Genomic DNA, 15237 nt, shown 5'->3' on the forward strand with positions numbered 1-15237 from the left:
CTTTCATCTTTCCTTAGCCCACTCACACTGACCCATTTGAAAGCCAACCCAAAACCTTACAAGGGATTAGATCACAGACTTTGGGTGAGAGTTTTCCTGTTTGAGAATTCTACTCTTCATTAAGAGAAAAAGAGGCTCTACTCAAAGAAACTGAAGACAGATCATCTACTTTGTCATTTCAAAGCCATTAATATTCAGAGTCTCCCGACGAGATTCAAAAAGCTTAGACCTAAAACCAGGTGTCTTAAAGCGTGTATTTCATTAAAAAATAATTTAATGATTAGCAAAAATTTTATTTTACTTTTGCTTACAAAGACTTAACTCCAGCACAACAACCTGAAAGGCTTTGCTTTCTAAAGATAATTTCTAGTCATTTTTTAAAAGTTCTCAAACCAACAACTTTTACCTGTAAAACCACTCACCCTCCCACCCCTTAGTTTAAAACCAAGACTGGTATTTTCTCAGCTCAGTGACGAGGTACTCAGTGTGCAGTCTTTTCCGTAATTCTGGACTCCTGAGGAAGTTTCATATAAATAAAAGTATTCATGAACCAACATTAACAATATTATCAATTACTTTTTTTTTTCCTCTCCAAACAGTCATCGCTGATTTTGAAATATTAAACAATACTTTTGGAAAAGGACTTCAAACTCTGACATGTTTGACTACTTGATTTAGTCCATGGCAGCATAGGTTTTCTTCATCCTGGAAATATGACTGTAAAATACTTCAGGACAGCTCCTGTTTGCACACTATTCATTAATGTGATATGCGCATTTCATATTTCATAGCAAAAATAAGAATAGAAAACTGTGAAACCCAATCAAAACAGAGCTATACAATTGTACTGAAATGGTACCAATATCAATTCCAGCATTAAGTATTTTTGCAATTTGGCCAAGTTTTGTCCAGAGAAACAAAATTAATCATCACTGCCGGCCTGTTTTTCCATTTTCCGTTGTTTCCATTCTGAAATGCAAGACAACAATTGGTAAGGCTTGTTATTGGGAATACAATCAGCAGATTAAGAAAAAAAAAATATCAGACATTTTTTAGTAAGTATTTTTCAATTCACTAACCCATCCTGTCTCTCCCTGGCCCCAACATACAGTCTTATCTCCTTTTAATACTTCTTTAAGCAGCAACCAGTACATAAAGGAAAGGTTTCCACAAAGAAACTTTCCAGCAACCACAAAAAGCTATCCACTATCAACCTCATCAACAGACAAAAGCCCATATTTATGTGACGATAATCTATTTCTAAAATGTAAGCTTTAGCAGTTTGTTTCAAGGTCTTCGTTTTCACTCTTCTTACACTGATTATTGACTACTACCATCCTAGTTACTTAAGAGGAGGCTGGTTTGGTTTTTCAGTATTTTTTGGTAGAACATGAACTACTGTCAACTTCATTACAGCACAGCACAAGATTCGACTACCCTATTATCAACAATATTTTTTTATTAAGCCATTCCTTTAGAAGCTAAAGCAAGCAACAGACTGGCACAAGAAATCTCACCTTATCTACCATTTAACCCCCTCAGGTTTAAGAGTTCCCGCTGAAGGACAATCACTAAGGCACAGGGAAGACCACCTATCAGCATTTGATTTGCTGAGCACAGGTGCTAATGACTGAAAAGCAAACACTACTATAGTTCTCCATCAATACTAAGACAAAAAGGAATGTATTTATGCATTTTAATCCTCAAAAGGGTATGGAGTCTTTTTAATGATGTAACTAAAGTATTGCTTCATACTGCATATTGACTACTGCTAAGATAATCATAGTGATGTATTTACTGATACAAACCCATTTTCTTCTTTCAGATGTTGATATAGCTCAGCTTTATTGTTGACAGAGTTCAAACGACCAATAAATTCCTGGTGTTTCCTAGAGTTGGCAGTATTAATCCTGTTGCTCCATAAAGACAGCAAGGACATCGGTCCTAAAATTGCAAGCAGAGAGTCTAAGTGATTTAACTCCTGAATTCTTAAACATTACATCATTATAAAGGCTTAGAAGAAATTGCAGATTACAGTGATACAACATACTAAACCCACTAGTATTAAACACTCTTATAATAGAGGCTAAATAAATACAAAATATGCAGTGATAAGAGCCGAGTAGTTGCTTCATGAGATTGACTTTGCTTCAAATGCAGCATCTGAACATCAGCTCAGGCACTTTGACAGATGATAACAGCTCTCACCAAGGAAAAGTCATCAGTGAGAACTACCCATTCTGCCAACTATACTGCTCAGGCATGTTTACATTTATTAGTCAGCAGGGGAACGGTGATTTCTGATACGTGTCCTTAATAGCATTTTGACATAAAGTAGGCTCAAATAGCACCAGTAGAAATTTGTTCAAGCCTCTGTCTACCCAAGTGCCTATCAGTAGACCCACACAGTATCTAGATACCTTTTTACACAGACCAGTTGAGATTAAAATATTTATCAAGAATTTCTCAATGTTGAGTGTTTAATTAAAAATTATCCCCACTGACTTAGCTTTAACTCCAAGACGACTCATCTCACTACTTCAGAAAATAGACTGAAAAAACAACTTCCATCTCCAAAAGAAATAATGTTGCAATTCTTGTGGTTTACCTTTCGCCTTTTCAACTGTGGGCATTTCATCCATTGTAATAAGAGGCTTTTTGTTGGGTGGCTCAGGAGAATCAGGGGAATCTTTGATAACTTCAGCTTCTGCTAGTTCTTCTTTCTCACGATCCAACAGACCTTTTAACCTTTTCGAGAGGGAAGAAAAACAGTGAAGGAAAATATGCTAGAGCAGCACATATGATTCATGATACCATTCTGTGCTCCTCAAAGTTATACACAACCCACATTACAAGAAAATTTCTTTCGACTCCTTGGATGAAGTGAAAAACAATAGGGAAGACTAGAAAAATAATCCTCTGGATAAAGCCTTAAGTAAGTGGAAAGATCTTAAAATATAATTTCACTTCAGTTAGTTAGCAGTATTTATATTGTAGCTGCTGAGACAGTTGTTCATTCTGAATTTTGAAGGAAAGGCCAAGTAACAGCAAATATATAACACGTAATTTACTATTATCATTTCTACATTATTTCAGACCTATTCTATAACAATTCCCCATTATCTCAGTCTCATTTTTTTGTTCCACATGTGAAAGTAAAAACAATTGTATTGATCAAAAGGATTTGATCATACACAGAAAGGCGTGAAAGATCATCGGCATGGTGACAATAATCCAGCTGAAAAGTTCTCCTACACTAAATGACCATAGGGTGCACAAAACATGCAAATTCAGCTAACTGGCACAAGTGGGTTTTGATCTCTTTAGAACACTAGTTTAATGATGGAAAACAGAAGAGACTGACAGGTGCTTACCACTTAAGTCAAGTTACAATAACAACATGAATTATAAACAGTAGGTGTACAGACAATCAATCCTGACATTCAACTAATGAGAAGAACCAAACCAATCTGGATTGTTTATCTACCTGAACACTAAACTATCTAAAGCTCAAGAGAAAATAACTGCTTGTCCCAAGTTTTCATTTATGCTTTACATTTCTATAAAGCAGTTTAATGTCTAGTAAGTGCTGTGGTTATGATAAAACCAGTGACTCCTCAAGCTGCAAAGTCCCTGCTCAGTGGTCAACAACTTCTCCAAGAACCATACTGCTTGTGAAATACGTTCACTCAGAATCGCAGAATGGTTTTGGTTGGAAAAGACCTTTAAGATAATCAGGTACAACCATCAAACCAACCCTAAGTCCACCACTACACCATGTCCCTCAGCACAACAATTTGAAAAGTCTGATAAGCAGGCACCATAATAAGACGCCTATTTCCCAAGCTTGGTAACAATGACTGATCTAAAAAAAACCTGCGATCCACACTCACTGGTAGTAAGCCAAGGTTACAAGCATGAATACATCAAATTAAACCCTGCAACTGTTTCCCCAGAATCCCTCTCCCTTTTGAAGCAGGGCAGGACAAAAATGATTATGTTACAGTTTCATTTCACTTCAGAAAATTTACCTTTCTGATTCTTGCCATGGCTTATCTGATTCATAGTCTTTGCCCAACTTCTCTGACTTGTCTTCTTTGTCTTCTCTCTTTCTACCTCGTTTCTTGCGCTCCTCTTCTTCTGGAGGTTTGCTTCTGCAAGCCATCAAACATTCTAAGACTCGCTGGTGTTTATCTGAGTTGTTTATGTGTGCTCGTACCAGGGTCTCCAATTCGTTCCACATAATCCGGTACTGTTCATCTCTAAGCAAGGCCAGAAAAAGAGATATTACATACAGGATTACCTAAATCATTAAACCATTGAACAAATTAATGTTAAAAACCAGACCTTAAGAAAAACCAAACAAAACAACCCCAAAGCAAAACCAAAAATAATTCCAAACAGATTCTCTGTCCTCATGTACTGGAGGTCTAGCCACCTGGAACTACCCCTTATCGTTATACTTGAAACCTGAAGTCACACTGCATGTATCATTTCCCAATTAACATCCAGAGTTAAGTTTAAATTGTAATAGACTATGTCCACTGAAGGAAAATTCCTAAATTCCACAGAGTCTTGCTTCTGAATCCTCTCAGGTGTTTGCTAACTATGCAATGTCAGGATATGCAGAGAGCCATTCATGTACTGGCATGCAAATTAGTTACTATTTAATTCTTTGAATAAAAAAAAATAGAAAGAATTGTACCATGCTACTGTAAATAATTTCCAGTCATGTGGACAAATCTTCCATAGCTGAATTTCTTTTCAGCCAGTTCTTGGAAATACAACACACACATCACAATGACTGAGATATCACGATATTCTATGCTTGTTTTGAATAAACAGCCCATATTTTAAATAACTTTTTCAAAAGAATTTAACTTTTCTAATGTAACCTAATGTCAAAGCATCATTTGTTTATAATATGCTTAAGTTTTCCTTTTTCTTAATTTGAAATTTTTTCCGTCCCAGCTTGTGTCAATCTCTTCCCCTTCTTGATTACTATCTTTGCTTTCATATTTTTTAACATACTCACAACTAATATAATGGTGTAGGTTTTGGTTTTTTTACCTAACATACAGCAATATCAGTACTGTGATAGCCCCTGAATGATGCAGGCGAAGTATTTACAGCATTTGCTTTGCGTACACACAGCATTTAGTTTACTACATAAATTAAATTCAGTTTACTTTGCCCAAATTTTAAAAATCTCATACAAAAACAATGTCACTACAATATTTCTGACAGAATTCCAGCACCAACAAGAAGATATGCATGTAACCTTTTTGGACCCTTTCCTCTGGTACCGACTGTTGAAATTGGCAGCGGATCATTTTTCCTTTCCATGTCTACCAAATTGTATATTGTTTTTTGACAATTCAGAACATCCTCATCAGTCATTGCTTCTTTTACAATCACACTGGCTAATGGCACTACCTGTAAGACAGAAAAGTCAACAATAAAAAAATCTGGGTATGTTGCAGGAGAGAAACAGGAAGAAGAAAAAAATCAAAGGCAATGGAACAACACACAATAAAATCACCCCCTCTTATCCTCAATTTAGTAGTAACTCTGAGCAGGTATAAGCAAATACACATTTTCTTTACCCAACAGCAATGTAGCTGTCAGATTCAAATATTCCACCCTATTTAGATGGGATTCCAATAATCTATTGAAGTTAAGTACAGACTGAAGTGAAAATAAAGCTGAAAATAAACTGACTTTGTGGTGAGTTATTTATCATAGAGCTAATATTTCATCAAGCAGCAAGGTGAAACTTAATCTAGAACAAAACAGAAAGTTACAACCCCCAGGTTACTTACAGCTTGCATGTTGAAGATGGTAGTCTGAGAAATAATCATAGGCCAGTAACGAGTATGTTTCTCTAACTGATCTTTTGCACGTTCCAATGGAATTTCCAGACTTCCATCGATCTTATATCTGGGCTCTAGAAAAGGAGTTAATCGGTTTTCCCTCATAAATTCACCAAAATCCTAATGATAACCAAACAAGACACAATTAGGCAGTTCTCTAACAAAGTATCTTTCACTGAACGGGTGAAACAGCATAGTCTTATCATTAACCGTGTACCAACCCCACCGCTACATTTGACCCTAAAACCCTGAGCTTTCAGATGTACGTTATTCAGGGTGAACGCAAAAATAGTTCTATAAAAATAAGACTTAAAAAGTGATGCAAGGTTTTTGATGTGGAGGCCTTCTAGATCTGCAAGGTAGTTCATGTATGGTAAGATTTCCGTTACGTTTTTCTGGAAACCACTTTTGCTTGTTTACAACAGATACAAAGGATGTCTTGACAAAAATAAAGCAAAAAAAACCCCAAAATGAATGCCAGATGATTGTCTGCTCCATATCCAGGGTTCAAAGCTGACAACTTCATATTTTCTATTTATGTACAAACAGTTCACGTGCAATCTATTCTTCTGACAACAGGCAGGATATAGTCTTATGTGTATCCAGCTCACAAAAAAAGCTTGCCAAGAAAAGATTTATTCTAGAATCAGAACAAACTTTAAATACTCATAGTTCACCAGGAGACAAGTATTTCCGTGACATGGAAAAGGTTCTATGGAGCAAGTATAACAATAAGCAGATGTACTACTTTGTACTAGATATGCATCAGTAGCACAAAGAAAACAGTTTGACCATGTAATCCACTCCAGCTCTCCCGAAAAGCATACCGACACTTCCTTTACGCACATATTGCACCACATTTCTTGCCATCTGAGATAAGCAACAACTTAAATAAAAAAGGAAAAAAACCACAAAAAGGAATTATTCTTACTGTAATCCGGTAGTCAGTGACTCTTCCACCACACCCTTCACTAATTGATGGGGGATCTTCTAGAATTGATCTCGAGCTGCTTAATACATGCAGAAAAATTTCTCCTCCATGGCTGCTGAGCATGTGACTAATTACTTTGGAGCCAGACTTGCGTGGCTGTTCCAACAAAACAGAACGACCTATTGAAAATCAGATCAGTTCCACTAGTTAATGTGTGCTGCAATTTTAAATTTCATAAAAACTCCATATACACAATGCAAGTTTGTACCTAGCCACTAAGACACTGAATCCATTAAAGTTGTGTTTTCACCTCGCTAAACGAGAAACAGCTGTCTCAGTTGAGTATTTACTCTGTCTTTACACAGTACATAGTGTCATATGCTCCTAAATTTTACACAGAAAGATCAAAAAGCCTCTTTCTCCTGGATCAACCAATGACTTTCTCTGTAGGACATCATTCTTAGGAAAAATACATATTTGGGACACATTAAAATGGCATATTGTGTAAGGTCAGTTTGCTATTTCTAATTATTACAGATTACATAATTTATTAAACTTATTTTCCCCCAGCAAACTCTCTCATTAAAAGCAACTTCAAAAAAACAACAAAATACCCTACTCATGTATACAGGTATCAATTGATGCTATTTTTAATGCTTAAAATGGATACTGTTTTCAGACAGAAAAATAAAACTGCCTTTGTCTTATCTCTAGTAAAATACACTAAGCATAAAAGGGTGCATTCTCCAAATAAATTAGTTGTTATGAGGAAGCAAAAACAGAAGAGCAGAAGAGTGGTAATCTGACATACACTATTAATTTTGGTTCTAACCATTTTTATTACTCAAACTACTCTTTCCGTATAGAGTCTTAAGAGAAAAATACATAAAACTGTAGCATTTTAAAAAATAGTGTATGTTTATTTAGACATTCAAATTACTTGATTGAAGAAAACATTCCATTAAAAGGATGTTTGTAATGCAATTTTGTTTGCAAACTTTTACAGAAATCCCACATGTAATTAACATTGACTACATACTAGTTTGGAAGAAATTTTGGCTCACCTTTTGAACATGTTTCAATGACGACCTCTTATAGCAAGAACAGCCATGGCAATGGGCAAGCTCTTGCAGGTAAGTAAAAGATAACTAAATCTAACCTACTTTTTTTTGACTGATCCCAGTATACATTGCTTCAATGGACTAACATACTTAGTTGCTCATAACCCAGTTAAAAGAGTTTTCTACCGCTGCCAAGCATCTGCTAAAAATCAGGCATAGACAGAAGCCGCTAATACATTTGGATTCAGGATTCAATACTTGCTCCTTCTTTACATCTTTCCTCCCACCTTCAAGTTTCAAAACAATTCTGTACTCAAGTTTGCCTTTGACTACATTTAACAACTTTGTTCTCTTATTTATATGGCATGTTAAAATTAACTTGAGATTTTTAACTTGAGATTTTTACAGTATATAGACATTTGTTGCTATACCAAAACGTGCTAAGTGCTCTTTTCACAATACTAACAATTAAAACAGGAAATAATTAACCAAGGACGCAAATTTACCATTAAGGAGAAAGTTAGTAAGGCATGAAGAAGGTCTGCTATTTACATCTACTGGTGAAATTCTGTATGCTCCAGTGCAATAGTGTAATTCTGAAAAATAAATGAGTAGAAAAGTTGAGACTGTAGATCCACATACAACAAAAACATCCTACAAAATAAAATAAAGGAAGGGGAGAAGTCTATTTCACAATCAGCAGAACTAAAAGGTCAAGCTGTCTCTTCATCTAAGAGTCTGCTCCTTTCACCTTCTGCCTGCAATCGTTCCAGTACCCTCAGCTCTAAGAGCCTAATACATTTTCAAGCCCTATTTCCAGCAGGACCTCCTGCTCTTTATCTCTTGAATTATTTCACTGTAGTGTCAACCCCCTCTTATTTCTCCTACCTATGTTTTTGACCTGCTGGTTCAAAGAGTCAACATATCTTTAACATTAAAAAAAGATTCTGGAGAGATTCCAAGTGAACTCCGGAAGAAATTCTTTTACCATGAGATCAATCAGACATTGGAACAATCTCCCAGAGGAAGTGGTGAATTCCCCTACATTGTTCAATTTATGGTCAGCTTGACAGGGTGCTGACTCATCTCATTTAAACTATACTTTTACCTTGACAGGTTGGACTAGGTGATCCTTGTGGTTCCTTCCAACCTGGTATACTACAATCTTGCTGATAGTCTACATGAGCTGAATGGCCAGGTGGCTCCTCTGTTACCCCAAATCTTTCCTGTCCTTCTCTCCTTTACTCAGATTTGGATAGAGATTTCTCCCTTAATCAGGTCTGAAAGTGAATATAGAGGGACTAGTCTACTTACAGTATCACTAAATACATTTAATTTCCTTACAAAGCTTTTTACTTAGCACTCAAAAGACCACACTAGAGATAGTACTTTGATTTTGTTTTTCCTCCGAAACAAGACTTAAAACCAAACAGGACTTAATGTCTCAAAGCTGCTATGTTAAAAGAAACAAACACACCACTGTGGAACTGAGAAGGTATACTCAGTCCTGTGAGAGGGGCAAATAATTACTGAACACTGTAGTCAAGCAACAACTTAATGATACTTGAGAGGAGATTGAAAAAAAAGCTGCCAAGAAACACATTACTACCCCTCTCATCTCTTAACACAAACCACTGATTAGTCAAGACCAGAAAAGCATCATATGACCATTAGTAAAGCAGGGTGCAGTCAGCACAGTTTATAGAGCAAAAGGTAAAACCAGCATTAACAAGAAGCAAATTAACTCCTTGTTCAAATTCTTATCAGTGTACAGAGAGAGCAGTTTTCAATACAATCTAGAATATCAGTTTTGTAAGATACCATGTTACCTACCCACACTATTTGTTCGAGGAGTACACCATTTTAATGTTACAGTTTCTTTAAATGTGCCTTCTCTGCTGTTGCCACCTATATGGTTATCACCTGCAAAATAAAGCCAGAAAAAGTGTGTCATAACATGATTAACCATATTTCCTTTATTGCAAAAAAAAACTTCTAAACTTTTAAGGTACAAAATATACAAAACGTAATCTAATTTTAAAACAAGTCAGATATATAATCTAAACAAACAAAAAAGTTATTAGTTGTGACAGTTTAAAAAATATTCTTATTATCAGCAGCTGTTGAATATATTTTAAAAACTAATTCAGTAAACAAAATAGTGCAGCTCCAGAGTATGATACATAGGTTTGAGTCAAGATTTAGAAAACTATAGATATGTTTCACTTTATGTATAACAGCCAATTTTTTTCTTTAAAATGCCTAGGACTTAAAGACAATATATTTTTAAATTTTCCACACAGAAATCAGAATCCTTAACAAATGTTAGAGCTGATCATTTCTTGTTTATATTCTATTCCAACATCAAAACTGAAACTGATCTAAAGGCACATTTGACAAGTTGGGCTTTTTGAGGAAAGAAATATTTGGTCTCATCATCCAGTATCTTTGCTAGGTCAGATTCAATCTGAACAACTTTCAACGCATTTACTGCCCATAGATGTTTTATCATTAAAATGTCTCACTGATAACTGGTCTGGCCAAAATCACCTGAAGGCATTAAAACAGGTATTATCGATACTCTTTAATACATTAAACTGTGTTTCTACTAGTGAGTTTTCCAATTCTCCATGGTCTTTGACACCCATCATCTCAGGAGGGAATTAACTGAGTTTTGCATGATGTTTCAGAATTACAATAGCAGTCACCCAATATGCTTGAATCCACAGTAATTGGGAGGAATTGGACACATATATCAGCATGCAACATTGTATGTAATATGTTAGAGTTTAGTATAATCTTTCACAAAAGAAGTTTAGTTTTGTATCAAAGACATATACTCAAAGATTTATTTGCTTATTAATCATGCTTGTAACTTGCGAACATTGAATTTTTTCACTTAAATTAAAATAACTGGAATAATTTTAGAAAGTCTCTCAGAATACCTAAAGGCCAAACTTATTTCATCTAAAAATTCTCTAGCAACGTTTCACAGAAATCCTTCCCACTTTCCTAGTATCAGAGCTATTACAGTTGAAATATTTTTTTTTTAAATAAGAAAAACCAAAATTTACAGGATCCAAGAAGAAAATATTTGAAAATATTGGAAAAAAAAAAATTGAAGAGGAACTGCAGTCAGAGTTTGCTTTTGGCTTTTACTGACAGACTTACTCCTTGAACCAATAGGTATTACAAAACTCTTTCTGAGCTCTTATAATAAAGTTCTACTCTTTCAACATGGTAACACAAGTTCAGGTGAGTCTGAATTCATTACTTTAATATCCTGTTATTCCTCAGTCTCTAACACTCCATATGTATTCTACACACACAGTGAATCAGACTAAGCTTTTAAAGGGTACTGAATCATACAACAGAAGTTACAATCAATGCAGTAAGAAGACAAAACAAAGTGTATACAAGCATTTAAAAGCTTCAAATAAGACTTCAGCACTGAAAAGGCATACAGTCTAAGTATTGCACAACACACTGGCACAGGCTGAGGGCTTTTTCACTGCTTGACTTTGCTTTTAATTTTGCTAATACAGAATTTTTAGCCTGACTTATTAACAAAATTTTACATCAAACACTAATTCCTGAACAAAATAGTTTTGCATAAAGCTCACTGTTGTTTTTCCAACCACAAATAAGAATGGTTATTAAAAATTCACCTCAGAAGAATACTAGGTAATAATACCAATTCATAAAGGATTCTAGGCGTTTCAAATACAACGACAAAGCTCAAAAGTCTAATAACTATTTTATTTTCCAAAGCAATTACTGTCATACACAGGTCTATGGGATGTAATTTATGTCAATTATTATTACTTAACACACAGAGTAAAGCTCAATTGTGCAATGAATTGCTACCCACAAGAGATACTTTCTTTTGTAAAATCACAGCACATCTGTTCTCATCTACTTTTCATAGCACAGTGGGAAGTTGACATGCCCCTCAAATCCTACACAAATATCCTGAACAAATGTGAAACCTTGTCTGATGAATTTGACCTGTTTTTTTCATTGTTACCTCCTTATTTCTATATTAAAATAAGCCAGTAGCGAGCAAAACTCCAATGCCAACATTACAAGTCAAGTTCTTGGGCTGTAAGGAATAACTGAAAACACGCTAATCTTGCCTGAAATTTAGATCAATTTATAGCTCACAATCTTTCTTTGTGAATACTTCTAGCAGGCTGATCAACAGCCACTTTTAGAAGACTATTTCTACTTACCACTCTTTAAAAAGTCAACGTGTGCCTCCTTGTGATGAAGAAGCTCCACATCATAGTTGGCTGATGTGTTAGCATGTTGTTCTTCCTTTAAAAGAGAGAGGTAGAAAGAATAGATATCATTTATTTTAGCTAGAAGACACTGGTTTTATGAATTAATGATTCTACATTTACCTTTCACTCCAGAAGAAAACAAAAAGTCTACAAAGTGCATCAGACAACAACAGGATTGCAATGCTGAGGAAACTGTTTGCTCTCTGACCTCTTTAAAGATGCAGCTATCTGCTTTTCAGCTTTTTTTCCTTTTTTGATACCTTATGGCTTCCTCTTTATACAAATGTCATTAAAGTGTGCATAGTATAAAATATAGGTAAAAAACAGGCTTAACTGCTTTTGCTTTAATTAGTAAAGCTAAGGAAGCCTACAACATATTGAATACCACCAGCAGTTACAACTTACTTAGTAGCAAGAAATAGTCACTGCAGAATAGATTGATAATAAGTTCTGTGTGTATTTTTTTGTTTGGATTCTTGAGATTTTTAGTTATGAGAAGTAATTGCCAATCTCTTGCACTTAAGATATATAAAAAGTGTACTTGCAGCTGCAAATTCATAATTAAAAACCAGATGTTTGTAAAGAGGAAACTGCATCTTTAAACAGCTGCAGAGGATTAGCGAAAACAGAACAGTAACCTTGGTAATTTATTCCAAGTTTAAAGAAAAAAAAAAAGAAAAAAACACAGAGAACCCAACATAATCTATTTACTATGAGGACAAAGGCAGAAGGGAGAGGCATACCAGCAGCACACAGGTCAGAAAGTTACAGACAAGGTATTTGCAAACTTAAAATTTATGCCATGACCCATGTCAAAGTGTCATTGAAGCTGTGAAAATAATTTCTAATTCCACGTTTTTACGTATAAAATCCATCCAATATTGCTAGCTTCAGAGATACAAGTAATGATTCACAGTATTGGAACTTGATGATTTTTTTTTAATTAGGAAAGTTTATCTGCCCCTGCCCTTTTTGTTTGTTTGAATACGGACACCTGTTTTTCAATTGTCTCTTGCTGCCCAACCAGAAAATTACTGTAGACTTAATAATACCTGAAATTCTTAGTTGCACTGATTTTCCTCCCAGTGAGTGATATTAAAAAATATTTTAAAATAGGTACATACACGACTTTGAACAGACAACGTTAAATTTAGTATCTTTCTTAACTAGATATATCCCCTGTCCTCCTTTTTCTGGCCTAGGGATTTTCGAAGTGGAAAACCTACTGGAAAACCTTTAGTGAAAAATAAGCTATTAGTTACAAACACCTTTATGCTGGGTGGGTATGATAATGAAACGGAGGAAAAAAGACTCACTATGCCACTATAATGCACAAGGGTCAAGAATATCTAAACACAACTAGAAAAAGACAAAAGAATCACAGACAAAGTAATCTGAGGTAAACAATATTGTATTTATATAAAATAATACAAAGAGAACTGAAATAACACTTGTATTGCTACATCAAAAATCTGAGATTCAGCAATACAACATTTTGTTCTGTGATCCTTCTTCACTTTTTTTTTCCCCCTTCTTTATTTTTACTGACCTGGTCACAGACATTGAATGTGGGCTAATAAAAAAAAAAAACAACAAAACAAAACAGAAAATATGATATGGAGAGAAAAACAATGTAAAAATTCAATTAAAATAAACACTAAAAGTTTTCAAACAAATTTTGAAGTGATGCAAGCTAGTTATCACAAAGCTACAGACACAATATTACCTTCATAGGAATGTTAGTTATTGTGGTTGAAGCCAGATCAAAGTGCTGTTGTACCAAAACATTCAGTTTCGTAGCCAGATGCCGTCCTGCCCGGACACTGTGCACTTCACTGGTTAAAACAGGTGAAAGCTAAAATAAATTAACATAGAGCATATATAGCATTAATGGACTAGGCTCTAGTATCATCTAACAATATCATTAATATGAAACTAAATAAGCACATTTATAACACTAAATTCAACTGGGGGAAGAAACCAGCACCCAAAAACCTGACACCATGAGAAACCAAAAAGAAAGCAGCAAAAATTCTCATTAAGAACCTTGCCCATTATGTCAGTTGTTATAGTTGCAGTAGCTACAAATTGACAAAAAATTAGAAGACGACACAGGAAAGTAGTAGTAAATTTATTCTGTTCTGTTCACATTTTTTTGCACAACTACAAAACAGTTTTGTAGAAAAGAATCTCAGGAAGGTAGCTGTTATAGTCCTTTTTAGTTATGAAATAATGTGCAGAACTAGATGCTTTTCATGTTAAGACGACTAATTTTTTTCTTATACATAGCACATTAAAATACTGTGCAGCACAGATTAATGAATCGCAGAATATAATACAAAATATTTTGCACGTACTTGGTTTCAAAAAACCACTACTAAGCATACAAGTCCACAGAACTCACATGCTTTTATTACCAAATAACTGAAACGTTAATATACAGAATAATTTCTTATATGTAACCTTTCTCCTTTCCAAAAAATTATCTTTAAGAGCACCTGTAGGGTTACTTGAAGTATTTTATAAACTTCAAAAATATTCTACATTCCTGCAATATGCATGCATGCTTTCCAATGATTTTCATTAAAAGGCATTCTGTTTGCTAACACCAGAACAACAGAACTCACACAAAAGCTCATTTTGGTTTGATGAGGAAACCATTCACCCAAAACGCTAAAAATGTTAACACATTAGTCTGGATAACATGGAACATGCAGTGCTGAACGATGATCACATCATTCAGTAACAGATATTTGCGGAAACAGCTAGTGGCATATGCTCAAATAGCAGGAAAGTTACTCAACTAACCTCTTAAACACAAGAGGGTGATGGCTTTCCATTAGGTTCCTAAATGTGCATTTCTTTCTCAAAAACACAAACCAAGCACTCTGTCATTCTATGTCAGTAATAGGCTTACTTCACCAAAAAATGAATTATTATAAATCATGAATTATTACCACAAGAAATTTAAGTAATGAAATGAAAAATGACGACACCATATATGCATGAAGACTACAAAACAAGAAAACAAAGCATATACCTTAGAGGGCAATATGCTGGCTGTCAGCTTTTCCCTCACCATTACCACA

The 15237-nt window shown here is 34.8% G+C and overlaps 1 protein-coding gene across 1 annotated transcript in view; it reads right to left on the reverse strand.

Annotated features, from left to right (window-relative positions):
- Positions 1 to 576: 576 nt before the first annotated feature.
- The window catches only part of ASUN (asunder spermatogenesis regulator), an 18959-nt gene continuing 4298 nt past the window's right edge, over positions 577 to 15237 (reverse strand). The window contains exons 6-16 of the mRNA XM_010188501.1: positions 13875 to 14003; positions 12098 to 12182; positions 9699 to 9788; positions 8372 to 8461; positions 6805 to 6983; positions 5823 to 5993; positions 5282 to 5436; positions 4032 to 4262; positions 2609 to 2748; positions 1809 to 1944; positions 577 to 969 (exon numbers count right to left, since the gene is read on the reverse strand). Coding sequence (XP_010186803.1) covers positions 930 to 969; positions 1809 to 1944; positions 2609 to 2748; positions 4032 to 4262; positions 5282 to 5436; positions 5823 to 5993; positions 6805 to 6983; positions 8372 to 8461; positions 9699 to 9788; positions 12098 to 12182; positions 13875 to 14003 — 1446 coding nt within the window. The 3' untranslated portion in view covers positions 577 to 929. The remainder of the gene's footprint in view (positions 970 to 1808; positions 1945 to 2608; positions 2749 to 4031; positions 4263 to 5281; positions 5437 to 5822; positions 5994 to 6804; positions 6984 to 8371; positions 8462 to 9698; positions 9789 to 12097; positions 12183 to 13874; positions 14004 to 15237) is intronic.

Source organism: Mesitornis unicolor, unplaced genomic scaffold (genome assembly GCF_000695765.1).
Source record: "Mesitornis unicolor isolate BGI_N332 unplaced genomic scaffold, ASM69576v1 scaffold40167, whole genome shotgun sequence".
Taxonomy (NCBI): Eukaryota; Metazoa; Chordata; class Aves; order Mesitornithiformes; family Mesitornithidae; genus Mesitornis; species Mesitornis unicolor.